Here is a 27,407-nt window from a genome sequence, read left to right on the forward strand (position 1 = left end):
GGTAAAGCGTCTGTCTACAATGCCGGAGACCCAGGTTTGATTCCTGGGTCGGGAAGATCCTCTGGAGAAGGAAATGGCAACCCACTCCAGTATTCTTGCCTGGAAAAATCCCATGGATGGAGGGCCCTTATAGGTTGCAGTCCATGGGGTCGCTATGAGTCAGACACGACTGAGCGACTTCACTTTCACTTTTTCACTTTAACCATGTTACAGGTTCCCTTCCTGCAAGTGCTTTATGTATTATTTATTCTCACAACAGCTTCAGTTGTGTATTTTCTCTGGAGACTGAATTCAGTCGACCTTAGAAGGATGTTTCAGATTCAAAGGGAATAAAAAATCATAGCAAAGCAAACTACTGTAAAGTTGCACTCATTTCATATGCTCATAAGGTTATGCTCAAAATCCTTCAAGCTAGGCTTCAGCAGTATGTGAACTGAAAACTTCCAGATATACAAACTGGGCTTAGAAAAGGCAGAGGAACCAAAGAGCAAATTGTCAACATCTGTTGGATCATACAGAAAGTAAAGCAATTCCAGAAAACCATGTACTTCTGCTTCATTGACTATGCTAAAGCCTTTGACTGTGTGGATCACAACAAGCTGTGGAAAATTCTTAAAGAGGTGGGAATACCAGAAAATCTTACCTGACCCTTGAGAAACCTGTATGCAGGACAAAAAGCAACAGTTAAAACTGGACATAGGACAATGGACTGGTTCCAAATTGGGAAAGGAGTACATCAAGGCTGTATATTGTCACCCTTATTTAACTTATATGTAAAGTATATCATGCAAAATGCCAGGCTGGATGAATCACAAGCTGGAATCAAGATTACCAGGAGAAACATCAACAACCTTAGATATGCAGATAATACCACTCTAATGGCAGAAAGTGAAGAAGAACTAAAGAGTATCTTAAGAGGGTAAAAGTGGAGAGTGAAAAAGTTGACTTAAAACTCAACATTCAAAAAACTAAGATCATGGCACCTGGTCCCCAAAAAGTAGAAACGGCTCCAAAATCACTGCAGATGGTGACTGCAGCCATAAAATTAAGATTCTTGCTCCTTGGAAGGAAAACTATGACAAACCTGGACAGTATATAAAAAAGCAGAGGCATTACTTTGCCGACAAAGGTCTGAATAGTCAAAGCTATGGTTTTTCCATAGTCGTGTACAGAAGTGAGAGTTTCTTCTCACAAAGAAGGTTGAGTGCTAAAGAGTTGATGCTTTCAAGCTGTGGTGCTGGCAAAGACTCTTGAAAGTGTCTTGGACAGCAAGGAGATCAAACCAGTCAATCCAAAAGGAAATCAACCCTGAATATTCATTGGAATGACTGATGCTGAAGCTGAAACTCCAATTTTTGGCCACCTGATGCAAAGAGCCAACTCATTGGAAAAGTCTCTGATGCTGGGAAAGACTAGGCAAAAGGAGAAGGGGGCAGCAGAAGATGAGATGGTTAGATATGCACCACCAATTCAATGACCATGAATTTGAGCATACTCTGGGAGATGGTAAAGGACAGAGGATCCTGGTGTGCTGCAGTTCATGGGGCTGCAAAGAGTTGGGCATGATTCAAGGACTGAACAACAACAAAACAATAAAACAGGTATAATCAGATTGTAAAGCTGGAAGGGATTTCAATAATACCCTCATTTGATACACAAGGAAACTGAGGCCAGGAGAAATGAAATGAAATGAGCAGAGTCAGGACTAACATCATGCTGCCCAGTTTTATGCCATGAAATTTCTACTGCTTCTCCTCCTAACCTTACTTCTCCTCCTACTAAGGTCTAATGATGGGGCTTCTGTACAAGAAACTGCAAGAATTAGCTCAAGTAGTCCTTACAACTACTCTTGTGATAGGCACGTTTCAATCTCTTATTTTATACATGAGAAAATTGGCATGGGACAGAGGATATGAGAGGCAGATGGTAAGGCCGATTTAGGAAAGGGGCTAGCTGCTAAATCATATTTTGAAAATGCCAACAAAAATTGGCAGTTGCCATTTGCCTCTGTAAGGATTAAATTATTAGCCACTGCAGCCACTGACCTTCAACACATCCTGAAAGGAGTTCAGGGTGGAGATCAGGAATGAGACACTTTGTGCTCTGGGAAAACTGGGTATTTTCAGAAGATTTTGTGAGCCCAATTCTTACATCGCCTCCTGTCTAGAAAAGCACTAAAATCATTAATGGTTACATCAGCTCCTCGTGGCCAGCTGGAAGCCTCTGGCAAAACGTGTGCTTGATTTCACACACTTCGCTAAAATCGTATGTAATACTGACCTCTCTCCCTGCCTCTCTGGGGGCAGTTTCTCAGAACTATCTGAATTGCTGTCTCCTGAGTAATAGTCCTCATTTTTGTCCCAAATAAAACTTAACCTACAACTCTCATGGTATTTTTTTTTTTTTTTAAGTTGACAGAAAACTGGCAATATGTTTGGACAGAGAACTTTGGCAAAACATTCTGAGCTATTCCTGCCATTGTGAACCTGCTGCCTTCCTTTCATGGAGGTATTTTCCCTGTGATGTGCAAGAGTAGGGAAATGTTGACGCTTAAATTTGTGGCATCTAGGATTCAATCTTTTTTTATTTAGAGAGAAAAAAATTTTGGTGCCTACTGTATGTATTCCAACGATTGCACAGAAAGAAGTTATCTCTTTACAGATAAGTGAAAAATAGTAGCTAAAAGGAACATTTCTCGAAGCCTCAGTTCCTAACGAAATAAAATTTGAGAGCTGTCAGTGAGGACTACGCTTCCCGGCGTGCACCGCGTCTCCCGTAAGACCAACGCCTTCCATCGCTGGGCCGGGACGCGCACCCAGGCGCGCACAGCAACCCGGGGATTGTAGTTTTCTGGAGGCCCAACCGGTCTAACGGACCCGGAAGCAGCCACCAGAAGTTCCGGCCCTAAGAGGTGGAGTCGGGGCGGGGGGGCGGTGGCGCCGGCGGCGGCGGTTGCCAGGAGCCCGCGTTGCCGCCAGAGTACCGTAATATGGCGGGGAGGAGGAGGAGAAGGCGGCGGCGAACGGAGCTGTTTTTAGTCAGTACCAATTGAGCACTTTGCTTCCTACCAAGGCCAGGAGCGAGGGGAGGTGCTGCCAGGGCCGTGGGAGAACAGGTGTGTGCCTGAGACTGGTCTTGACTCAGCGGGTCTCGGCTTTGAGGCCGCAGGGCGGGCGGAATTGGCGCGCTGAGGAGCTGAAAGGAACCCGAGCGCAGGGGCTTCCGGACCTCCAGCCCCTGAAAAGACTCAGGCTGTGTGGAGGCGGGTGCCCCGGGGGCCGGTGGCCGGTCGCGGAGGTGATGTTCAGATGCTGGCACCGCCTGGTGGGTCCTCGGGATGGAGCTTTATCAGAGGAGCTGGGGAAGGTGGGCTTGGGGCGCTGGGGAGACGGCAGAGGGTCCCCAGTAAATAAACTCGGACCAGAACCGGGGAACCACCTCCTGTTGATAGAACTGGTTGGGCGGTTTTTTTTTCTTTCCTGGCAAGGGCAGCGTCCCAGGGTGTGCACTGGCCATTTCTGATGCCATTTATCACTAGCTAAAGGCCCTAGGCGCGTTCTTCACTCTGGGGGCATAAGGAGGATAAAAAAGCAAATTATCTTTATTGGCCCTCATGCTACTGGTGGTTTGCACCCTTTGCTTCTACCTGGTTATAACCCCAGTTCCCTACCCTCAATTTAAGCAAATGGCAGGCGCCTAGCGTTTGACTTAATGGGGAGGGGTATGAACGCAGCAAAATGAGGAAGCTGTGGTCCCCCTTTCCACGTTTATTTATTTATTTATTTATTTAGTTTTTAATTGAAGGATAATGGCTTTACAGAATTTTGTTGTTTTCTGTCAAACCTCACCATGAATCAGCCATAGGTATCATAGGTATACATACGTCCCCTCCCTCTTCAACCTCCACGTTTTTAAGTTAAATTTCAATCTTACCAGAAACCAAGCATTGTCACTGCCCTCTAGGGATTCATAAACTAGTGGAAAAAAATAGTCGTCATCATTCTCTTCCTAATGAAAGTTGCTCCCATTCGTTGCTTTCTGCATGTCCTACTAATGAATCCTCACAGAATCTCGTCAAAGCAGATACTGTGATTATATATATTTTACAGGAAACTGAGGCATAGAGATGGTAAGTGAATTGCCAAGAACATACAGCTCGTGTGTGCCTGAAAAAGAAAGCTTCCCCTTTTTTTGCCACTTTGAAAAGACTGATGGGTAAACAAGTAGCTGGGATATGTAAACAGGACATGTTCTGTGTTCTTTTAACATTCCCTTCAGTGACATTTCTGATGGATCACTGATGAGCAGGTAGCAGAGTTGTGAGTCTATGGGGTTTGCAAAGAGGCTCATTTGGAGAAGGATCCTAGTTTAAATGGAGAAGACAGGCCATGTCTGAACTTGATGCAGCCAACAAATTATTAATTCAAGTGGACCAGTAATGCCTAATCGTAAAGTATGGGGCAGTGGATTTGTGGTTGCAGTGGCCTTGTAGTCAGTGCTCCCTTAAAATAAAGCCCTGTTGACAGAGGTAATTGTGGCATGAGAAATGGAGTTCCCTGTTGCTTAATTATATAGGATACCGGCTCTCGATTTTTAAATGGTTGCCTTTGCAGTTTAGAGGTACCATTTTCTCTGGGAATAGGGTCATCTATGAAATTCCCATTCTCTAAATTCCATTCTTCCTTGCTAGCTTCTTTGCAATCTAGTCCAGTGTCTTCTTTCTTTCATTATTATTTGAGCTAACTATTCTAATTTCTTTATTCAATATTTTTATGAAGTGCCTCCTGTGTACAGACATTGTCCTACATAATGGGGATTCAGTGGTGAGCAAGACTGAGAAGGTACCTGTGCTTATGGAGATTGCATTTCGGTGGAGGAAGACAGACAAAACCCAAGGAAATAAACAAGATAATTTCAGATAGTGGTAAGTGCTATAAAAGTTGGGAAACAGCAGGATAGTGTGATAGTGAATGACGCAGGGTTAGTCCCACAAGGTCACTTGGTTATTTTCATAATCATGATATTAGACTTGTATTTGGATGTTTAATGCATTATCATAGGCGATAAGTTATGCAGTAATAATAATATATTGCTGTATGTCTTCAGTGTATATGGCAAACATATACTGTTTAAGGGATGTGAATTTAACTTTCTGAAGCAATGAGGCATATTTATATGATGTTGAAAGAAATATAAAGCTATTACCATAAAGATATTTTATTTCCTTAAATTTACCAGACCTTCCATGCTTTGCTTGTATATCCATTGGAAGTATATTACATTAATTGTATGAGTAATCTATTTTTGTTTCTTGTAATGCTGGATGCGTGGGTTGTGTTAAAAATTCTTTTGAAGTATTTTAGTAGAGAGGGGATCATTTGACTTTCTCTTATATCTTAGCTTCTGCCTATTCTAATTTTTAGTATATAATGTGGGTTGAAGCCTAGACTAAATGAGGCCTACTTTGGTTATCATGCAGTAAGCTGTTTTGTATTTTATTTTCTTGTTTTATGAATATAAGTTTGCAAGATAATCTCATTTATACGCTAGAGAACCATTTCTTTGAAATTAAGCTCTCAATTTGCATAAATGAATATAGAAATAATTAAAATTGATGGGATGGTAGGAAGAAATTTTGCTATTAATAAGACTACCAGTTTGTCAAAAGTAGCAATAGATCTTATTTTCTCATAATGTAATCATAATTTTATATATGATTTTCCTTCATTTCCATTTGTGCTATTATTTGTTCCGGATACATTAGAGTACTAAATTTTTAAGTACCTTGACGCTTAGGGCAGTATCGTATTGTATCTTATTTCATCTTTGCATATCCCACGTTATGAAGTGAATTTCTCTTCCCTCTCTCTCTTTTATTTTTGTTAATTAATTGTTTTAAAATGAACACTTAAAGGAATATTATCGTATTAGTTTTTCTGTTTTCACAATTCATATCTTTGTTGGTTATGAGTCCAGTGATAGCTCTCTTTCCCTTTCCCTTGCTTATTTAAAGGAAGCAATGCCAGACATAATACTGTGAAAACAGGCAATCAAATATTTAACACATGTTGGATGAATGAATTGGTAGCTAATCCTTCCTGGTTACCTTATATTTTCATAGCCACCATCACAGTTTTCCAGAAATTGTGAAATTACTGGACTGACTGTTGTAAGTAGTTTTGGTGGTGGTTCCATTTTTCAGCTATAAAGTAGAATTAATATAAGGGCCAATAGATTCTGTTTTTCACTTCTGAAATTTGGCCAGTTATTGTGAAGTCAAATTATATTCTTTAAGATACACAAGTGATAGACTGGACTTTGTGGTAGAAGAATTTTTGAAAGTAAATATCTTTCTTACTTATTTAGCCCCCGCCCCCCTTTTTTGTTTTGCTAAGAAGGATTCCTACCTTTGTATTATATAGTTTTTCCTGTGATGTATAGATAAGTCCTGCTGAAGAAAAGATAATATTGTTTTACAATCTGAAGTTAGTTAGGTTGTATAGAACTTTGTTTCTTTTCAGAAGGTTTCATTGCTGAATTCTTTGTGCCTTTCTAAATTAATCACATTTAAAGATTGACTATATACAAATCTTTAGAAATATTTAGTATATGAAGCCAGGCTTAATTGGGCAGGGTCTTGAGGTCTTTTTTGTGACCAAGAATTAGCTCCTGATCAGGAAAACAATTCTTGAAAGCCCAGTTCTAGAAATTGTGAATTCTAGGAATATTTCAGTGCCCTACAGATTTGCCAAATAAACTAACATCATCACATTAAAAATGGCTTTTTCCTCCTGCTGTAGTGTGATTGTGGGAAGATGGAGGAGTATGAGAAGTTTTGTGAGAAAAGTCTCTCCAGAATCCAAGAAGCATCAGTATCCACAGAGAGCTTTCTACCTGTCCAGTCTGAAAGCATCTCACTTATTCGATTCCATGGAGTGGCTGTGCTTTCTCCACTGGTAAATGTTCTTTGATTTTAAATAATCTTTTTTTTTTTTTTTTTTAATAGTGAATCAGTAAGGTTGTTCACAGAAAAATAAAAGTAAAGCTTATAAATATCTAAAAGATGCCTAATCCTTTTCAAAAGGAGAGACATGTTCACAGAAAAATAAAAGAAAGGCTTATAAATATGTAAAAGATGCTTAACCCTTTTCAAAAGGAAAGACATAGCTTTTTGTTTTTTGAGTTCTGATATATGGCATCCATTTAGAATTCACACCAATACAGAACATTTTCATCACCACAGAAATATCTCACATCCTTCATCCCAGTTATCAACCCCAACCACTGTTCAGATTTCTTTCACTATAGATAGTTTTACCTATTGCACACATCTTTAATCATTCTGGCTCAGAACTTCCTGATTTTATGATATTTTTACATTTATGAGAAGTAATTACATATTTATGATGTTTTTCAGCTTAATATTGAGAAAAGAAAGGAAATGCAACAAGAAAAGCAGAAAGCACTTGATGTCGAAGCAAGAAGGCAGGTTAATAGGAAGAAAGCTTTACTGACTCGTGTCCAGGAGATTCTTGAAAATGTTCAGGTGTGTAGTATAAGCTCTTTTAAATTATAATTAAGAAAGCATGAGGTAAGATTGATGATAATTTTTAAGAAATATATTTGCTTTAGTAGTTAATTACCAATATGCAGTTGTGTTTGAGAAGCTTCGTAATTTGTGATATTCCATTTCAGTTACTCCAAAGAAAATTCACTTGCTTGTTAGTGATGCTCAGTACTTGAATCAGAGGGTACTTAGACAGTGGACCCATACACTGAGCATAGTTGCTTATTGTCTGTGTCTTATGTATGACTCTAAAAACATTGAATTCTCAGTGACAAAATGATAGAATTGGCCATTGTAGTTTACCTCTGAACTAATCAGTCTATTGACTCAGTGACCTTATTCTCATTCTCTGCTAAAGTAAATAACTGCTTCCAATGTTTTTTGGTGAAAATTCTGATCTTAGATATACAAATGCAATTTAGATTACCTAACAATTTTCTTGATGTATCTTAGATATAAATTGAAACTATTTAAACCACACATCTTTACCTTTTGCAGTTACTGTAGACTTGTATAAACAATTTGTTTTAAGTTCTGGATCGTTTCACACTAAAAAGAAAAACAGTGAGTAAGTTAAATAATTTCTGCCATATGTGGCACTGTTTTGCTGGTTACATATTTTAATTCTTTTATAATCTTAGAGGTTTGTGGTTCATGTAATTCATGCTAGATGATATTTCCCACTAACTGCTACCTTCCTTTCGCTGTAGGTAGTTGATCTTAATTTGTAAAGTATAAATACTTCTCGTATTGAATTTAAAAACTATAATGGGTAGCATAATAAGGGTGGGTTTTTGATTTATTACATATTTCCTACTTTTGGAACAAAACTGGCATATTATTCTTGGTCCATTGAGGGAATAATTCACACATATTACTAATGGGATTATTGTTGAGTTTAAAAACTTTCTCTGCATGTACAATATATAGTAAGGAATTAATTATGCAGTTGGAGAAATTTTATCTTACACAAGTAGCTTTCTAAGGTCTGTTTTACCTGTAAAGGCTGTGATTTTGTGGTAGATTGTTTTTGTTGTTATTTAAGTTGTATAATCAAAGGCTTATTTTAGTGATGTATAAAAAGGATGGGTGCTGAATATAACAGATGTGTAATGTTTAGTTATTTTGAGGAAATAATTTTACTTAAACCTGTGAACATGTGTCCTGAGTATGTATCCCTTTTATTATATTTCAGTTGTGAAGTTGTAAGTATATCTCATTGTATTGTTTATTGCACAGTACCTGGAAACAATTGCATGTCTTGGGATTTGTAAGCTAAAATAGGAGTGCCATGTTGTCTAAGAAAAAAAACACAAAACAACTTAAAAATCTTTTAAAATTCAGGATTCTGGAGTCTGTATTCATAAGATAATATGGTGATGATTTTTGCCAGTTTCATGTATGCTTGTATAATCTTTAGAATTATGCTCCAGGAGTTGGTGATGGACAGGGAAGCCTGGCGTGCTGCAGTCCATGGGGTCACAAAGAGTTGAACACAACTGAGTGACTGAACTGAACTGAATCTTTAGATAACATCCTAGTTGACTTTTTACTTAAGAACAATAGATCCAAAATGTAATTTTATTTTTTTTCTGTTGAATCTTGTGTGTACAATTGTTCTCTTTAAGTTTTTTTTTTTATTAAGTTTTTAACTTACTTTGCTTGTTCAAAAACTCATTAGCAGGCAGCTGTTTTAAGTAGTCATCAGTTAATCAAATTGAAATTTGCTCTAATGTTTTGGGTTTTAAGTTAAAGTTTTTATTTTTCAAGTATTAAACTACATAGCTGAACTATCATTTACCACAAATTTGTCTCATCATACAGAGGGTTTTAGTTAAAATTTGGAGCAAGCTTGTGGGAGGCAAGAGTCTTGGTACTGGATTACTGTTGCTTAATCAATATCCTGGACAAGTTAATCTTTCTTAAAGAGGAATCATTTAAGTAAGAAATTTAATTACTTGCTATTTATCTTACACATTGTTATCCTTAGATGATAGTTCTCATAGGAGAAGCAGTTGGTGATGTTAATAACATATAACCAGAAGACAGTTACGGAAAATACTTCTATTCCAAGATTAAATTGCACATGGGTATATGAATATATGTGTGTGTGTGTACAGACATGTACAAATGTTCATAATTGTATTAGATTATTTAGATAAGTTACTTTTTTCTTTTAATCTTCTAATAAATAGTCCAGCATGGCCGGTAGATGCTTTTTATAGTAATTTGTGCTCCATATGGTTCAGAATACCATGGAAAAGGTCATCTGAATTTTTGTTTGTGTTTTTAAATATTAGAATTCTGAATCTTCAATTTCAGTTTTGCTTTAGAAAACAATGAAATCAAAGGCTTTTTGTGTAGTGATGAAATGTTAATTTTCATGTTTCCTTTTTCAGGTTAGGAAAGCACCTAATGCCAGTGATTTTCATCAGTGGGAGACTGAGACAGTTTACTCCAATTCAGAAGTCAGAAACTTGAATGTTCCTGCTGCACTTCCAAATATCTTGCCAAGCCCTACTGAACACTCTACTTTAGCAAAGTTTGAAAACATAACTGGAGTTTTGCCATTGAATAATGAGGATCAATTTAATGGGATAGACTTAGCTAGGGACTCGGAAGAATTCAGTTATCTGAAGCAATGTGATAGTTCAAATATTAGCCAGGCAGAAAATGAAGCTTCTTTAAAGACTTCCTCAGCAGCTGCACAGGAGACACTTACTTCTGATGTTCTCTTTCCAACAAATGAAGACCAAGATCCATCACTTTTGGAGGAAGTTACTCCGGATCCCTACATAATGAGTCTTCAGAACCTGATGAAAAAGTCAAAGGAATATATAGAGAGGGAGCAGTCTAGACGCAGCCTGAGAAGTAATGTAAAGAGGAGTGTTAATGAAAGTCATTCAGACAAAGAAAATGATGCTGTTAAAGTGACTGACTGTGGAAAGGAGAAGTCCCAGTTGATAGGCAAACACTGTGGTTCAGTTATTCCTGACAAACCAAGCCTTAATAAATCAAATGTTCTTCTCCAAGGTGCTTTCACTCAAGCAAGCAGCATGAATACATCTGTTTTAGGTAACTTTTCTAAAGTGGACATATCTATACGAACTGGCCATTCCACTGTTTTAGAGACTGATTCTAATTTCAAAGGCATTCCCACTTTTGTTACTGACAATAATGTTATCAAAAGTCTTACTGGTTCATATGCCAAAATACCTAGCCCAGAACCAAGCCTAAGTCCTAAAATGCATCGAAGGCGTTCTAGGCCGTCATCAGCATGTCATATACTTATAAATAACCCAATAAATGCTTCAGAATTAAGTCCTAAAGGGAAAGAACAGGCAGTAGAGTTAGTTGTTCAAGAAACTGATGAAAAAACAAATGTACCTGAAACTGTGCCAAAGTTACCAGTTGATTTAGCAGGAGTTTGTTCAAGTAAGGTTTATGTCAGCAAAAATACAGAAGCCATACAGGAAATGGTTTTAGGTAAATCAAATCAGGTATGTCAACCTTCAGGTAATCAATTAGAAAATAAAGTTATTCATGGACTTGCTATCATGGAAGGTCAGTTAATATCTGATGCGAGAGGACCGCACAGAATGGACAGTACATGTATTGCAGGGGAAAGATTGCATGAGCCATATGCCGCCAGAGAGTGTGTTCTGAGTCAAAACTTTGATACTGTGAGTGGAGTCAAGTCAACCAATGTGTTAGAGAAAAACTCCTGCAACTTACAGATGGAACTGAATAAGTCTTATGATGTAAAAAACCCATCTCCTTTACTGATGCAGAACCAGAATACCAGACAGCAGATGGATACCCCTACAGTGTCCTGTGGAAAAGAACAATTTTTGGATAACAGTTTTGAGAAAGTTAAACGGAGACTTGATTTAGATATTGATAATTTGCAGAAAGAAAACTACCCTTATGTTGTAACAACTGGAATAACTGAACAGGAAAGGCAACATTTGCCAGAAAAAAGATACTCTAAAGGATCTGTCTACATCAAGAATAAGATGTTAGAAAGTAGTTCCAAAGGTAAGAAGGCTTTGAAGTGTTTAATATCTGCCAAACAGATGGCATCTTTATTTAATACTTTTAATTGACAATTTGCAGAATAATAATAATTGTCTTCACCTGTTCAGGTTACTTTCATTTATCAGCATAATTAGCTACAGTGTATTGCTACTTGATAGGCTTTCTTAAAGGATTTTCTTATTTAAATTATGAATCTTTCACAGTCCATTTGGTATTAATAGAGAATATTGTTAATGACTGAAGGAAAAAGTTCTTGCATGAAGCATTTTAATCCATTGTATTGCTGTTATGTCTTCCTTTATTTTTACCAATGTTCCTCCCAATATTTTCACCAGTTTGCCCTTTGATTTGTAATGAGGTGCTTATGCACTTGGCCCTTTGAAAAGTGAAAGTGTAGTTGCTCAGTTGTCTCTGACTCTTTGCGACCCCATATGGACTGTATCCCACCAGGCTCCTCTGTTCATGGAATTCTCTAGGCAAGAATACTGGAGTGGATTGTCATTTCCTTCTCCAGGGGATCTTCCTGACCCAGGGGTTGAACCAGGGTCTCCCGCCTTGCAGGCAGATTCTTTACTGTCTGAGCTACAAGTTGGCCCTTAGTAAACACTTTAACATCAAATTATTAGAGAAAATAGCACTGATAAGGCTCTGTGAGTAGTGTTTCAAGAATGGTATATTTAGTAGTGAAAATTATTTCAAAGTTTCTGTTGCATCTAGTGTTATATTAACAGCAACTTGTTAAAACAAGTCTTATTACTCCTTACTTTGTTGTTATGGTTCATAATTCTTCATTACTGATAGTAAAGACATACAAATCAAGTAAATTAAGTTTTTAGGCACAGACATTTTAATTCTAATGTGATATATAGCCTTCTGAAAAAAAACTGTATTCTGTAAAATTGCATACTAAAAGTAGCAAAATTTATTGGAAAAATAGGGTTGGGTTGGGGCAGATCATTTAATGCAAGTACAGCTTTATCAGAACTCTAATAAAGAAAACAGCTGATACCTGAGGAGCCGGCTTGGCTTCTCTAGATAGATGACACAACATGCTAAGGCTGTCTTGGTAAATACCAAAAGAACAGGAACGAATTAAGTGGCAGTTGTGGCAGTGTTTCCACAAGAGGAAGGCCATGTGTGGGAGATGAGGCTGGTCATGGAGGCAGCTGGGTTTCTGTCATGGTGGGCATGGGAGGCAGCACAGAGTGCTGAGAGCTGCCCACAGCTTGGCCGCCTACCTTGGGCACACCTCCCAAAGAGGGAACCCCTGGACAGGCGCTCATTTATAAGGTTTTAAGGTAGAGCTGAATGGACTTCTGCTATTGGCTGAGTGGTTAAGTGGAGAGCCTTTTTCCTTCCTTGCTGAGAGTTACTAGTCTACTGCTTTTCCAGCTCCCCTCCTCAACCTATAAAAAATTGTCCATGTACAAATGCAAATTGTTTTAGCTGAATAAAATGGATTTAGGAAAGAATTATTGGAATACTATAGGAGGTACGACAAATATAATTATTTTCAAAGAAAATCACTGTGTATTTGGAAAGAAGGATTCTTTAAATTTAGGGGAGTTACAGTGGATCCTTGAATATCTGTGCTACGTCCGTCTGTGTAATACCTGGTATTTCAACATTTCAAAGTATCGCACCGCTTTCTGTTTAGTAAGTTGCATAATCATACTGATTTAATACATTTTTTAGTAATTAAAATATCTGGAATTTTAGTATTTAATCTTTTTTGGAACTTTGTACTGAGTAGCTTTACACTATCAAAGCATTTATTTAAAAGAAAAATAAAGCACAGGCTAAGTTGTAATACTAGAGGCCCTGGAAAAGGACAAGAGTGAAGAGAGTAAATGGAGGTGAGATGCACACGAGAACCACATCTTGAAGTTAACTGGAGTAGGAGAGTCTGGATGGAACATACAGCCTTGTCTCCACCGGTTCAGATCATGAAGGGACCTGTTGAATAATCGGGTGAGGGTGATAAGATACAGACCTTTAGTAGCCTGAAATGAAAGGCGAGCAAAAGAGATTGTGATTCAGAATGGCCATCTGGTGCTCGCTTCGGCAGCACATATACTGGAATTGGAGCGATGAGGAGAAGATTAGCATGGCCCCTGCGCAAGGATGACACGCAAATTCGTGAAGCGTTCCATATTTTTAAAAAGAAAAAAAAAAAGAATGGCCATCTGGCTGTATCTTGATTGTACTATGTTGGATCCAGGAATTTTCTCTGGTTAGAAGCGTAATTTAAATTGATGGTATAAATCATCAGATATTACTAAATTTTATAAATTTGAGGGGACATTTGTTTTTTTCAGAAGGCGAGGAGATACTAAAAAGCAAGATGTTAGCTTTTGAAGAAATGCGGAAGAGACTGGAAGAACAGCACGCCCAGCAGTTATCACTACTCATAGCTGAGCAGGAAAGGGAACAGGAAAGACTGCAAAAGGTGAGGAATTAAAATGTAGGGATATAGGGCTGGTGAGTGGAATTTTGGTCATGTAGAGGATTTGTTAATTGTTACTTACGTGTATCTTGCCCTAAGGGGGTCACTGATTTTGTTACATGGATGGTATTTTTATTGCCAAAGTGTGAGTTACAATATTTAGATACTTATCTAAAAGTAAATGCATAATTTATCAAAAGCATACTTAATTGAATCCTTGATTCAAAATTTTTAATATTTCAAAAGGTGTTTTATAAGTGCTGAAATATGCCTTCTGTAAGAGTATATTAGAAGAGGAAGGGCACCTGTTTTAAGATTAGCACATCTTAGAATCAGTTAAATAAATTGTCAGTTTTATTTGAGGGAGGAAAACCTGAAATAATAATTTGCTGATAATCATACATACTTTTAGCTGAGCCTAAAATGATACTATTTGGAGATGTAATTAAAAGAGCCTACCACATTGTAATCAACTTAATCTGCAGGACATAGAAGAACAGGAGAAAATGTTGAAAGAGAAGAAGGTAATTACAGCAGAAGCCTCTGAATTGGACATTAGCAATGCTGTGGACTTAGAGTGGAGAAAGATAAGTGACTCTGGTTTACTAGACACAATGCTGTCTCAAGTGGACTCACTCCATACTTCGAATTCAAATAGTTCTGGTAAATATTAAAAAATCATTTAACGTTTAAAAAAATTATCCTATACTAAGATATTTTGTTTGGCACACTTTAAAATTGTACCTCCTTTCTATTAGTCATTGCATGTCCAGCCTGCTGCTATTTGCCAGCTGCTTACTAACTGATGAAAAATGAAATGATAGCAAAGACCAGTGAGCAGGTGTTCGTGAAGAAAAGCCACCTTAGCAAGGAAAATATCAGGAAATTTGACTCAGAGCCCAGTCATTGTTCACTCATGCAGCAGGTGATATTCTTCAAGGGAAAACTCAGTTTGCTATCTCCTGGGTGATGTTGAATTACATCTCATTCCCCAGCCCCAATAAGAGCTTATCTTCAATTATCCTGAGATGCTGTTTGTGTTGAAAAGATCCATCTGGTGTATAAGCTTCAAGTCCATAAATATTTTAAGTCTGCATGTGGATCAGTTTCAGAGGAGTTGTTACTCTTAACGAGTGTCATGTTTGTTTGGATGTTCTGTGTATTCTGATTATTTTGACATCAAATACAATACTGTGTGTATGTTTCTCAAGGTTTCACAAGTTCTGCCCTACAACATAGCTTTGGTTCTGCAAATGAAGTACCGTTCTACCTCTGGGGATCATCAACCAGTGGCTTGACCAAACTCTCAGTAACAAGGCCTTTTGGAAGGGCCAGAACTAAGTGGTCTCAGGTGGGCAAACTTAATGATATATGCATGCATGTCTGTCTTTCTGTCTTTTTAATTTAATTTTTTTTTTGGCTATACCATATGGCATGTGGGATCTGGCATGCAGGATCTTGTTTCCCTGACCAGAGATTGAACCCAGGCCCCCTGCAGTAGAGGCACAGAATATTAACCACTGGACCGCCAGGGAAGTCCTTAAACTGTCTTTTTTAAAGAGCTACATTATCTTAGGGTCTACAAGTGAACCATAAGTATTTTGTGATACATCAGAAGCTTAGCTTTTATTAGATATTAAACAACACAGCAAACACATGTAGAAGAATTTCATATGTACAAACTATTCATTGTAATAGATAAGAAAACAATCTTGAGTATAATGTTCAGGTTATTAAAATGTTGTGTTTATGATATTTCTTCTAGGTTTTCAGTCCAGAAGTACAAGCAAAATTTAACAAAGTAACTGCAGTGGCAAAAGGATTCCTTACTCGTAGGCTTATGCAGACAGATAAGCTGAAACAACTTCAACAAACTGTAAAAGTAAGAAGATTGTGTAAATTGTATTGCATTTCCATCTCAGTTTCTATCAGTGTTCTGACACAGTTGACAAATTAGTTCAGTACTTAGGCAGATCAAATACTTTTAAATCAAATACTTTTTAAAGGCTTAGATTTTAGAAATTGATTAATCTCATTCAGATAATTTTTAAAAGTAGGTAAATGAAGTAGGTTGTGCATTTTTTTGTCACACTTTAAAGTGAGTGCTGTTTGATTTCGGTTGTAACAGTTTTATTTGTATACTTACATTTGTTTTGACTAAGAAAAAGAACACAAGGAAACTCCAGTGATCATGAAATCTTTCTAGAAAAATGAAGGAGCATTTCTTTTTTCAGGATACTATGGAATTTATAAGAAGTTTTCAGTCAGAAGCACCTTTAAAGAGAGGAGTTGTTTCAGCACAAGATGCTTCTCTTCAGGAAAGAGTGTTAGCTCAGGTAATGCATGTGTCCTCAAGGCTCTTACAAAATGGAAATGTTTTATTTCTGTCCCTTGATTGAACCACTGAAAGTAGGTTTCAATTAAAACTTTAACCTTTTTCTTTAAGAGTACGTAATATGACTGACCTCTAACCTCATCTTTTTAAATGGGTTTAATATTTTCTTTTTTTGAACTTAGTTGCGAGCTGCCCTGTATGGCATTCATGACATATTCTTTGTAATGGATGCAGCTGAAAGAATGTCTATTCTACATCATGATCGAGAAGTTCGCAAAGAGAAAATGCTCAGGCAAATGGTATGTTACATGATTTTTAAATTAGTGAATGATGAAAAACACATTTATTTCCTTTACACTCACAAAGTACTTCTCATAGCAAATGTGTGGGTTTTCTCCCACACCAGGTCTCTGACACCAGCTGGGTGTCCTACAATTCAGTTTAGTTCTGATACCATCTACCTGGAGTCAGTGTTGGATGCTGCAGGATAGGGAGGCATTCACATAAGACTGCGCCCCACTTGAGATGCCAATCTCAAGTTCCATGTTGGTATTTCTGACCAACTAGCTATAAATTGGGGTTCCCGTGACTCTCTACTCCGGTTTGAAAATTTTTCTAGAATGGCTTACAAAACACAGGGAAATCTTAGCTTATATTTAATGGTTTATTATATAATAAAGGATGCAGTAACAGATACAGATGAAGAGCCAGGAGGAGAGATACGCAGGGTGTGGGGTGGAAGGGTCTTGAGAGCAGGAGCTTCCATCCTGTGGAGGGTGTGCGCCACCTTCTCTGCACAGGGGTGTGTTTTTTGGGTTTTTATGGAGGGTTCATCATGTAGGTATGATTGCATGATTGATTATTGACTCAATTTCTAGCCTCAGTCCTGCGCCAGATGATAGCGGGTGAGACTGAAAGTTCCAAGGCTGTAATCATGCTTGGTTTTTCTGGTGACTAGCCCTTATCCAGCGACCCCCAGGTTTGTCTTATTAGAAGAAAAGGTGCTTTGGGAAATTCCCTGGCAATCCAGTGGTTAGGGCTCTGTGCTTTTACTGTCAGAGCCCAGGTTTGAAAAAAAAAAAAAGAGGATGCTTCTGTCACCCAGGAAATTACAAAAGATGTAGGAGCTCTGTGTCAAGAACAGAAGTCCCAAGATCGAACATTAGGAAAAAAGATGATCCTGTCACTCAGGAGATTTGATCACAAGAGTTTTAGGAGCTTTGTGTCAGGAACCGGGTTCAAAGACCAAATATTAATAGGAACGAGGGGCAGATTTATTTCTCTATAATTACTTCACATTGAGGTTCTTCTGGGTTTGGAGTAATTGATACTAAATATCATTCTTTATTGATTTTAGCACCCTTCCTACAATTCTTAAAACAGTCTCAGGATTACCAAAAATATTTAAATCTGTAGACAAATTGAAAAGAAACTGGTAAAAGGATTACATACTGTTTTGTGATTAGGTTTTTGAATTAAGCATTGAGTGCTGCTTGGATGACTCATTAAAAAACTATTGACTGTTCCTGATTAAATACCCTTGAAAGTATCATGTGCATAGTTCCTATTTTATAAATGAGAATTAGAAAACAGGCTCCAAATTAATTTGAAATATAGTTGCTCCTTGAACAGTGGGGGATTAGGGGTGGCCCACTGTCAAAAATCTGAGTATAACTTTTGACTTCCCAACAATTTAACTGCTAATAGCCTACTGTTAACCAGAAGCCTCACCAATAGCATGAACAATTAACACATATTTTGTCTTACATACTGTATCCTTACAATAAAATAAGCTAAAGAAAATAATAAAGAGAAAATATGTTTACAGTACTGTACTGTATCAATGCGAAGAGTTGACTCACTGGAAAAGACCCTGATGCTGGGAGTGATTGGGGGCAGGAGGAGAAGGGGACGACAGAGAATGAGATGGCTGGATGGCATCACTGACTTGATGGAGATGAGTTTGAGTAAACTTCGGGAGTTGGTGATGGACAGGGAGGCCTGGTGTGCTGCGATTCATGGGGTCGCAAAGAGTCGGACACGACTGAGCGACTAAACTGAACTGAACTGAACTGTATCAATACCATAAATTTATGTTGTTTGTTTATAAGATGAATCCTGTCTTACAGTACCTACAGCAGTATTGTCTTTTATGATACAAAACACTGAAGATGCTATATGTATTACTAACACTAGACAGAAAAAATGAAAAGATAACATGAAGAAGAAATCCATGTTTATTTGCAGGTATAATGATTCACACATTGAAAGTGAAGAGACAGCAGCCTGTTTGACTTGTGGGAGCCTGGTGTAATCTCTGTGGTTACCTCGTAGTAGACTAGCCTGTGCACTAAACAGTGAGCCACTCTGCTGCGCTCAGGCGTGTGCGACTCTGCAACCCCCCGGACTCTAATCCACCGGGCTCCCCTGTCCGTAAGATTCTCCAGGCAGGAGTGCTAGAGGGGTTGCCTTTGCTGTCCTCCAGGGGATCTTCTCAACCAGGGATCAAACCCGAGTCTCTCATGTCTCCTGCAATGGCAGGCGGGTTCTTTACCACTAGTGCCACCTGGGAAGCCCACACTAAAGAATAAATCATTATAATTATGACCTACAGTGTTACAGTTATGTTCACAATACAGTATTGGAAACTGTTAGCTTCTTTTTTTTTTAACACTATTTACCTGTTATGATAGGCTGCAGTTGAAAGAGAAGAGAGTAGGAGGGAGGGAGAAAAAGAGAGAGGCTGGCATATTATATGGTAATGTAACTTTGAAAGCAAAGTTATAAAACAAACATTAATTTTATGTGAAATATTCACACCTTATGCTTATAAGGATAGACCAGTAGATACATATATTTTATGCATTCATGACATACTTAATGTTTTTTGGATATTTCTAGGTTATACAGTTCATCTGTGAGTTTTTAAAAATTGTCACAAATCTCAAAAAAATTTCCAATATATTTGTTGAAAAAAATCTGCATATTTGTCACCCGGGCAGTTTAAACCTGTGTTGTTCAAGGGTCAGCTGTATATCAGAGTGTTGGAAATCTGTGGTTTTAATCAGTGATCTTAGTGTGGTTGGCAAAAGAAAAACAAGCCAAATTTATGTTATTGGGACAAATAATTTTAATTAATTTTGAAAAATCATACTGTTTTGATTGTAAAGACTAGATTAAAGTTCAAAATGCTAGTAAGAGAAGTCTTTCCGTACAATTTGAGATCATCCTATACTATAATACAGTGGTATTACTGATACCACTAGAGCTTCGTTTACTTTTGTCTTCAAGGATAAAATGAGAAGTCCACGAGTGGCTCTTTCAGCTGCAACACAGAAGTCTCTTGATAGAAAGAAGTACATGAAGTAAGTTTTCATGCCTTGTCACATTCTAATTTAATTATTATCAAGCCAATTGATTTTAAGCATCTGTTGGTTTGTATTTTCAAATTAGAAATAAAGTTAACTCTTCTTCAACAAGGGTGATAGAAGTTCCCTTGTATAAAGAGTTTTATTAAAATCAGGTGGTAAAATCTGGTTTTATCTGTAGATAAATTTGTTAATAAGTATGTCAACGTCTGCTTGTGTAATTGATAGCTAATCAAATAATCTTAAAAATACTTTATCCTTATGTTCAGTGTTAATTTTATCTTTTAAATATATTCTTTTTCAAATATTCTAAAGACTTCATAGTGGGAAAAACTTAATGCAAAGAATATTCTGAAACTATCCTATTAAAATTCTTCTTTCTTGAAATTTGTCTTTAGTATGCTTATTATAGGTCTTCCAGTAGTGTACCAACTTTGAAATGATTTGTTTCTGTCATCCTGTATCACATTTGTAATCATGTGTTTTCTCCCTTCTAAAAACATTATTTGTATGTCCTTATTTTTATATTGTGTTAGGGCTGCAGAAATGGGAATGCCAAGTAAGAAATTTATGGTTAAGCAAAATCCTTCTGAAACAAGGTGAGAAATATCACAGTCTCACTGAGAGACTATTTTTTAACTTTTAAGGAAAAGAAAATTTTGTAAATCCCTGGCTTTTTATTAGCTTTGTTCTCCTTTACATCAGTAAATCTCTCCCTGTTGAGCTGGAGGCTGAGAGGGTCAGAATCCACAGTAATACCTGGTCATGTACAAGGTCATGTGTCAGACCAGATGTTCCTGGAGCTTTCTATAGGATATAGAAATTTGAGCCCCATATGTCTTTGAGTTCAGTTTGCAGTCTCAGGGGTCTTGGATATTTACTTAAAAACCTTAGGAGGTTAAACTTATGTTTCTGACCTGTTTTGTGCTCTTACAAGAGTGTTTTGTTTCTCATATGTTTGAAAGGAAAAACTGGCTTTTGTAAAGTACATAAATTATCTAAAAGCACAGGGTTAATGCTTACGTTAGATATCTCCTGATGAAAAACCAAGGTCTGGCCTCTTGGTGAGCATTTAAGCACCATGTTAATATGCTTTAATCACTTCGTTTTCCTTTGTGGTAATGTATAGGCCAAATCATTGCATCGTTGACTTCCTCCTCACTTTTTCTTTCATCTATTGAAAGACAATAGGGGAAAAACTGAATTTATCTTGTTGAATTAATTTTTTATTTACTTTGTCAACAGAGTCCTTCAGCCGAATCAAGGACAGAATGCACCTGTTCATAGGCTACTGAGTAGACAAGGGTAAGAATTCAACACAGCTGAGGGTTTAAAAATATTCAAATCAAGGTTAGCTTTGAGAGGGAAAAATAATTTAGTGCTTTTTATGTAAAAGATAATTATTTTAAAATGTGATCTTTTTATAGCATTGGGAAGAGCTTTTAATATTTTGTTCAAAGATAACCCTTTGGTGTACTGTTGTGTATTATATTTTAATTATCATCTTTTGTTGGTGTGTTTTTACTTTTCATTTCATACCATTTTGCTCATTAAATATTGTAAACATCCATATAGTACGTTCAGCATCACCAAAGTGATTCTCCAACCAAGCACAAGCTATAGTTTAGTGGTTCTAGTCTCCTGCTGAAGCAGAAGTATAGTTTTCTTGCTGTGCGCATGCATGAGACTTAAATTCTCTTCAAGCTTATTTGTGCTTTGAACAGTTGATGCAGTATGGTTGCTTTTTTTGAATGTTGGACATTTAGAATTTAATGCAAGTGACTTATTAATTTTTTTATATTCAATTAGAACCCCTAAGACATCAGTGAAGGGGGTTGTGCAAAGTAGACAGAAGTCTTCACAGAGCAGAGTCCCTCACAGAGCGCCTGTTTCAGGTGTGTAACGAAGTCCTGAAACCTGTTCGATAGAAAGACGTGCACAAGCTGCCCCGTGACGCAGGCCACGCCAGGGGATGTGGTGTCTTTCCTTGCCACCATAATTTTGGCATATTCACAGTCATGCCTACTGGTGATCATTTTATTAGTATCTTACGGCAGTCAGGAGATCTTAGTAAAATTGTGGTTCAGTGTTAATTCCATGGAGATACTATGTATTTTTTAATTTGAAAAATTTGTAGAATTATACACACTTAATTCAGAAGAGTTTTTATAAATGAGTAAAATATAATGAGCTATCCAAATCTGTGCATGTCTATTCAGTTTTGGGGCAGTGCATCCCCCAGGAATATTTGTATCTGCACATAAGGGGAAGAATTTTTCCCTCTGACTACAGGGTCACATGTGAATATGCCAAGTGCGAGGGGATAAGGGCTTAATCTTTGGCTCAATAAGAAGCTTGAGCTTAATGTCTTTATATTCATTATTTGAGAATTATTTAAGGATTAAACCAAAAAATGTATTTTTAAATCCTATTTATGGTGGCAGAAAGACAAATTCATTGTTGAGCTGATGCAAAACCTTTAAGCTAATGTTTTAATGTTTTTAGGTACCTTTGTTAAGACACTATGATAAGCTCACCCAAAATTATGTGATCCATTAAAAATACTTTCAAACTGTTTTGCTTTAACTAGACTGCTTTCTAAACTTTTAAAAGAAATCTAATCACCAGGCAATGAAAATTAAATCTTTAACAGTTCTAATCCTCCTATTAATATATTTTAGAGCTTTTATTACTAAGTGATTTCCTCCAAATTAGGAGGGAACAAGCAACAAATTTTTTCATGTTATTCATATAAGTTCAAAGAAGGAACAAGATATTGATCACAACTTTGAATTGATTGCTCACATTTTGCATGTATACATCGTGAGTTTAATTCATAATGTTGAATATGTAGATAATTTAAAAGGTCATCTTTTGGATTTCACTGTGAATGACAGTCAGTGGAGTTGTTTTAAAGGGATGAGAGAGTTGAAAATCCTGCTTATTCCAGAGGTTGGATCAGCTTGTTTGAAAGATAACCATTTGGACCAAACACCAGATCTGTTGCTTGTGAAGTTATGTGAAATTTTAAGACATTTTCAGTTTTTTTATCATGTTAGCATTATATAATGTGATAAATCCTAGTTAGTTGGCAAGTTATTGAAGAATAAGTTTTGTTTTGCTTAATATTATCTATTCCCACAGTGACTACTTTCCATATTCTTTTCTCATGCATTTCATCTCCACTATTTGTCACTTGTGAACCTATAAGAAAAGTAGCAACTACTGTTTTCTTTTCAGTAATACGCAACAGTATAAGGGATGAATAGAAAGTCATTGCAGTTAATGTGTACAATGAAGTTCATTATTTAGAACTATTGTGGGTTTAAATGCATTGCAACATAATTATTAGTAATAATATACTTAACCCTTAATTATACATGTTCATTCAAACATGTATAATTAATATGTATCTAACAAGTATGAAAATTCTTACCTATTTTTTCCTATAGATTTATTTATACATGAGTGCATATTTAGACAATTGAAAAAGACTATGAAAAATGTTATCCTTTTACATAAACTGAAAATTTCGGTTATGACTGACTAAAATTCTGACTATGAATCTCAACACAGGGATCCATAGTTGCTTTTGTTTTTTTTCCATTTTTTTTTCATAGTTGCTTTTGAAAAGATTATTCTGTCTTCCTTAAAGTTTTAATGGCCTGGATTATGTTTCAAACAAATTTGAAATTATGCGTTGATTTTACCTACACTACATGTTCTAATAAAAGAATATACCTTTTATTAAGCATTTTACAGAAAGTTCAGTTTTGTTATAATAGATTATCAATCTCTCAGCTTGAAGTAGAGTTCTGAGGTGTTTGAACTGCAAAGTTTGCTGCAAAGCAGTTAAAGTTGTTTATAGTTTTTACAAACTGAATTGCAAACTCTGATCTCACATATTTTAAAACATATTTGTTTTAAATCTTGTGCTTTAGAGTTTATAGTGAAATTCAGAAACTACTGATTAGAGTAGGAGACAGTAATGCAAAATGGTTAAGTAAAATAACTAATCAAGTGGAATTGGGTTCTCAGAGTTTCTACTACTTCTTACTCTGTTATTTATACAAGTGACTATTACCCTTAAAATAGTATAACAATTTTGACCTCATGATTATTTTACATAAGGATTAAATATGTTAATGTATTTTGCTTAGTTCAGTGGCTGGTACATAGTGAGCAGTCATTAAATGGTATCATTACAGAAAGACCGACACTGAGAAATAATATTAGTTTTGCTCTGTTTCTAGGAGTATATGCAGGAAAAATCCAAAGAAAGCGGCCAAATGTTGCGACAATTTAAGAAGACAACATTCATTAGGATAAAAACGGGGGGAAAGGTTAGGATCCATATTATTTTCCCTGCTCATGACTTTTTATTTAACTCTGGACTCTGTTTACACAGGCCAAGTGATGTCAAAGGGCTGAGAAATCATCTGGATATTTTGGTCTCTTTCTAACCACCCTCCCCCCTCTCAGATTTTCCTCTTAGTATCAGTTTTTTGTTGTTGTTCAGGCACAAAGTTGTGTCTGGCTCTTTGAGACCCTATGGAATATACCCCCCAGGCTTCCCTGTCCTTCTCTATCTCCTGGAGTTTGCTCAAATTCGTGTCTATTGATGCCATCCAACCATCTTACCCTCTGCCGCCTCCTCCTGCCCTCAGTCTTTTCCCGCATCAGGGTCTTTTCCAATGAGTCTGCTCTTCAATTTTGGGTGAAGACAAATTAGTGCTTAGTAACTGACTCATTTTTGTCCTTAACCTGTATAAGTTTGTTTTATTACTCAGGTGTCTGTTGAGAACCTTTTTGTAAACTTAAAGGACATTTGGGTTTATTTCTATAAAATATTGAAAAGGTGTGATAAATTATAAATAAGTTCTGAAATATAAAGTTCATCTTAGCACACTATTTGATAAATTACTGTTCTGTTTAAGAGGAAATTATTGCAGAAGAATGTTTTTCTTTTGTTTTATTCCTGCAAAAACTGATTAATCTCTCATATTCTTGGATTTATGATGTAATCTCATAGGATAAAACACTATTGTGTTTATTGTGGTCTACCTAAAATGTACCACAGAAGTAGCTGGGTGTCATCATTTTGGTCACAAGTGTACATTCTTCTCAAAAACTAGTTGTCTTACAGAAATGTTAGGCTTAATGTACGTTACCCCAGTAATATCAGAAACATTTCTACTAAACTATGAAATCTGTCGAGGGTAACAAATTTGGGGAAGATAGCACAATCTTGAATGTAGTAGTGCTTAGGAATGAATGCATTATTAAATCTATTTCTGTAAAATAGAATAACATGTTGCATGCAGTTACATTTTCTATTTAGTCTGTTTATTTCTTCATACTCTGCCTTTTTTTAGCATGCTTGATTTAGGAGAGGATAAAGGGCTACCTAATATAAATTCAAATTTCCAAATGGGATGATAATACTCGAGTTGAAAGACTGCATTACACGAGACACTAATATTTAAGGTTTTTTCATCACTGACATATTCATTCAAAATATAAACCAAAAATAGTTACCAAGGGAACATGGCTTTATAAAAAAGAATGTCATTGTTAATTTATCAAGCCATTTCCAAAAGGGCTTTGTGTTTCTCATGTAAAATTGGGAACATTTATGTGTGCATTTAATCTTTCTAACTTGAATATTAAAAAGATACTGGTATTTTGAAAATGCAGACTGTATGTATTCTTAATATTCTCTTAAGGATGTTGAGATAAGGATGGTTTTCTTCGATTTTCCACTCCTTTTAAAATTTAACTTTTCCATCCAACTTTAGGCAGAAAATTGTAATCTTCTCTGAGTGTAAACTTGATTTTCTTTATTGAGATGTGTCATTTATTTAAGGGGTAAATCAGAAAATTAGAAATAGAACACAGTCAAAAATGTCTGAATTACCAATTTATATTTTTGGGCAAAGTATATCAAAATGATCTTCTTAATATGATAAATTGTGCTTTATCATTTTGAAAACTCAGGATACAGATTACTTATTATCATTGTGGGTCTTTCCAGTATGAAAGATAGATGCTAAATGTTTTGGGTACAGTAATGCAAATTGGCTATACCAAATAGTGTGTTTTAGAGAAAGTTAAAACTAGTTTTGGATTAAGGATGCAGAACTTGAGTTTTTTTTTTTTAAGGGTAAAGCTTGCATGTTTTATGAATTTTTTATTAATGTTCACAGCTTTTTCTCATAAAAGTGCCAGACTTTGTTTTGTGCTTTTAATGTGCTTTTTATTTATATATATTATTTTATTATTTTTACTTTGAGTGGAATGCCCATTAATGTAAATTATATTTATTTTTATACTTTAATTTTCACTAGTTTTGCTTCTAGGCAAAAGGTAAAATAAATTTTTCATTGTAAAAGAAATTTAGTGTGATTTTTTTAAATTTACCAAAGAAAGGACTTTTGAAAAGAATGTGATCAAGACATTAATACTTTAATATGATCATTTTTTACAAGACCCCTGAAAAATATGTCCCACTGTTTAATATGTAACCTGTAACAGTGCTTGGCCCAGCATCTGATTTTACATGAATTGGACTTCTTAGAGGGCAGAAGTTCACTGGAGCTGGAAATGTCTTCAGCTGGAGCTGAGCAAATGAGAGAGAATGCTAAGGTTGAAGCTCATATCAAGCTGCTAATTTTGCAGTGTTAAGAATCCAACTCTTGATGCTGCCCAGCTGTCTAATGTGAGGATAGTCCGGTGGTCCTTGTTTTCGCCTCTGATTGAGGAGATACTGTGTTTGATAATCTGCAGTGTGAGAAGCAGCCCTCCCTTTTCCCACGGCTACCCTTTATCCTTGTTTATTTCATACGTTGGGAATAATGAGTATGACTGGTAACTCTTTATTATTCATATTGAGCTGAAAACAAGGATCCATTTTGGAGATGAAGATCTTTTTTTTGGTTAGGTGTCACTGTCCCATGGACAACCACACACAACTGCCCTTCTTCCCCTGAAATGAAGAGTAGTAGTTATAAAAAAAAAAAAGTGAAGTTGGGAAGCTATCCCTAACAGACCATAGTGAGCATACATATAGGCTTAAAAATAATTCTGAAAAACAAAGGAGACTTTCAGTCATGGAATATGGTACAGTGGTGTCACATTGGTTAGGTTTTAGAAACAGGTCTGAGAACAAACGCGTCTAATCAAAATTATACTTGACAGTAAAATAATACCTTTTCATTTGTTTAATCTGTATTTGTTTTTGGTCAGTTTCTTGAGGTGGTTGACAGCGTTGCCACCAGAACTATGGTTTTGCTTCTCAGCCTACAGTGGGAAAAACCCCTCATTCATGTTTTACATAACAGCCTGTTTCAGGATTACTTCCATTATTTGTGTAATACACTTGATAAAACAGGGTTCAGATTCAGTGATTGAATATGCTAAGGAGCAAATGATGTTGGTCTGCTCTACTGCCCCCTGAGTTATATGCTGCTCCCCTCATCCCCCCCACCCCCCAACTTGCAGTCCCTTCTGTATCCAGAGACCAGCAGCAGTGCCATGTGGGGACTTGCTATAAATGTAGAAGCCCAGGTACTGCCCCAGACCTGAATCAGAACCTGCATTTAACAAGATGCCCAGGTGAATCTGTGCAATTCAAATGGGAGAAGCCCTGCTTTA

General features: G+C 36.5%; 1 protein-coding gene and 1 non-coding gene across 5 annotated transcripts; both read left to right on the plus strand.

Moving 5' to 3' along the window:
• Positions 1 to 2,925: 2,925 nt before the first annotated feature.
• Positions 2,926 to 26,143, plus strand: CCP110 (centriolar coiled-coil protein 110). Of its 4 annotated transcripts, none has more exons than XM_061152940.1 (16): positions 2,926 to 3,037; positions 4,779 to 4,924; positions 6,801 to 6,956; positions 7,418 to 7,546; positions 9,967 to 11,605; positions 13,924 to 14,054; positions 14,537 to 14,714; positions 15,263 to 15,402; positions 15,817 to 15,933; positions 16,286 to 16,387; positions 16,569 to 16,685; positions 19,678 to 19,751; positions 20,291 to 20,353; positions 21,000 to 21,059; positions 21,564 to 21,649; positions 24,008 to 26,143. In XM_061152940.1, the coding sequence occupies exons 3-16, from the start codon at positions 6,816 to 6,818 to the stop codon at positions 24,058 to 24,060; spliced, it is 3,030 nt and encodes a 1,009-aa protein (XP_061008923.1). In that variant the 5' UTR covers positions 2,926 to 3,037; positions 4,779 to 4,924; positions 6,801 to 6,815; the 3' UTR covers positions 24,061 to 26,143. The 4 variants fall into 4 exon arrangements, with proteins under 4 accessions (XP_061008923.1, XP_061008921.1, XP_061008924.1 ...); XM_061152938.1 differs by having other exon boundaries at positions 2,940 to 3,115; XM_061152939.1 differs by lacking the exon at positions 2,926 to 3,037 and adding an exon at positions 3,186 to 3,324.
• LOC133064110 (U6 spliceosomal RNA) lies at positions 13,658 to 13,764 on the plus strand. The gene has a single exon (XR_009694584.1). It is a non-coding gene; the product is annotated as a U6 spliceosomal RNA (small nuclear RNA).
• Positions 26,144 to 27,407: the final 1,264 nt, after the last annotated feature.

This window comes from Dama dama, chromosome 10 (assembly GCF_033118175.1).
Source record: "Dama dama isolate Ldn47 chromosome 10, ASM3311817v1, whole genome shotgun sequence".
NCBI lineage: Eukaryota > Metazoa > Chordata > Mammalia > Artiodactyla > Cervidae > Dama > Dama dama.

Bases quoted from the DNA above. Each gene is read 5' to 3' on its own strand.
- CCP110 (XM_061152940.1), top strand. From the start codon at position 6,816: ATGGAGGAGTATGAGAAGTTTTGTGAGAAAAGTCTCTCCAGAATCCAA. The intron at 7,547-9,966 runs GTGTGTAGTATA...TTCCTTTTTCAG, and splicing joins AGATTCTTGAAAATGTTCAG to GTTAGGAAAGCACCTAATGC. The intron at 19,752-20,290 runs GTAAGTTTTCAT...ATATTGTGTTAG, and splicing joins GATAGAAAGAAGTACATGAA to GGCTGCAGAAATGGGAATGC.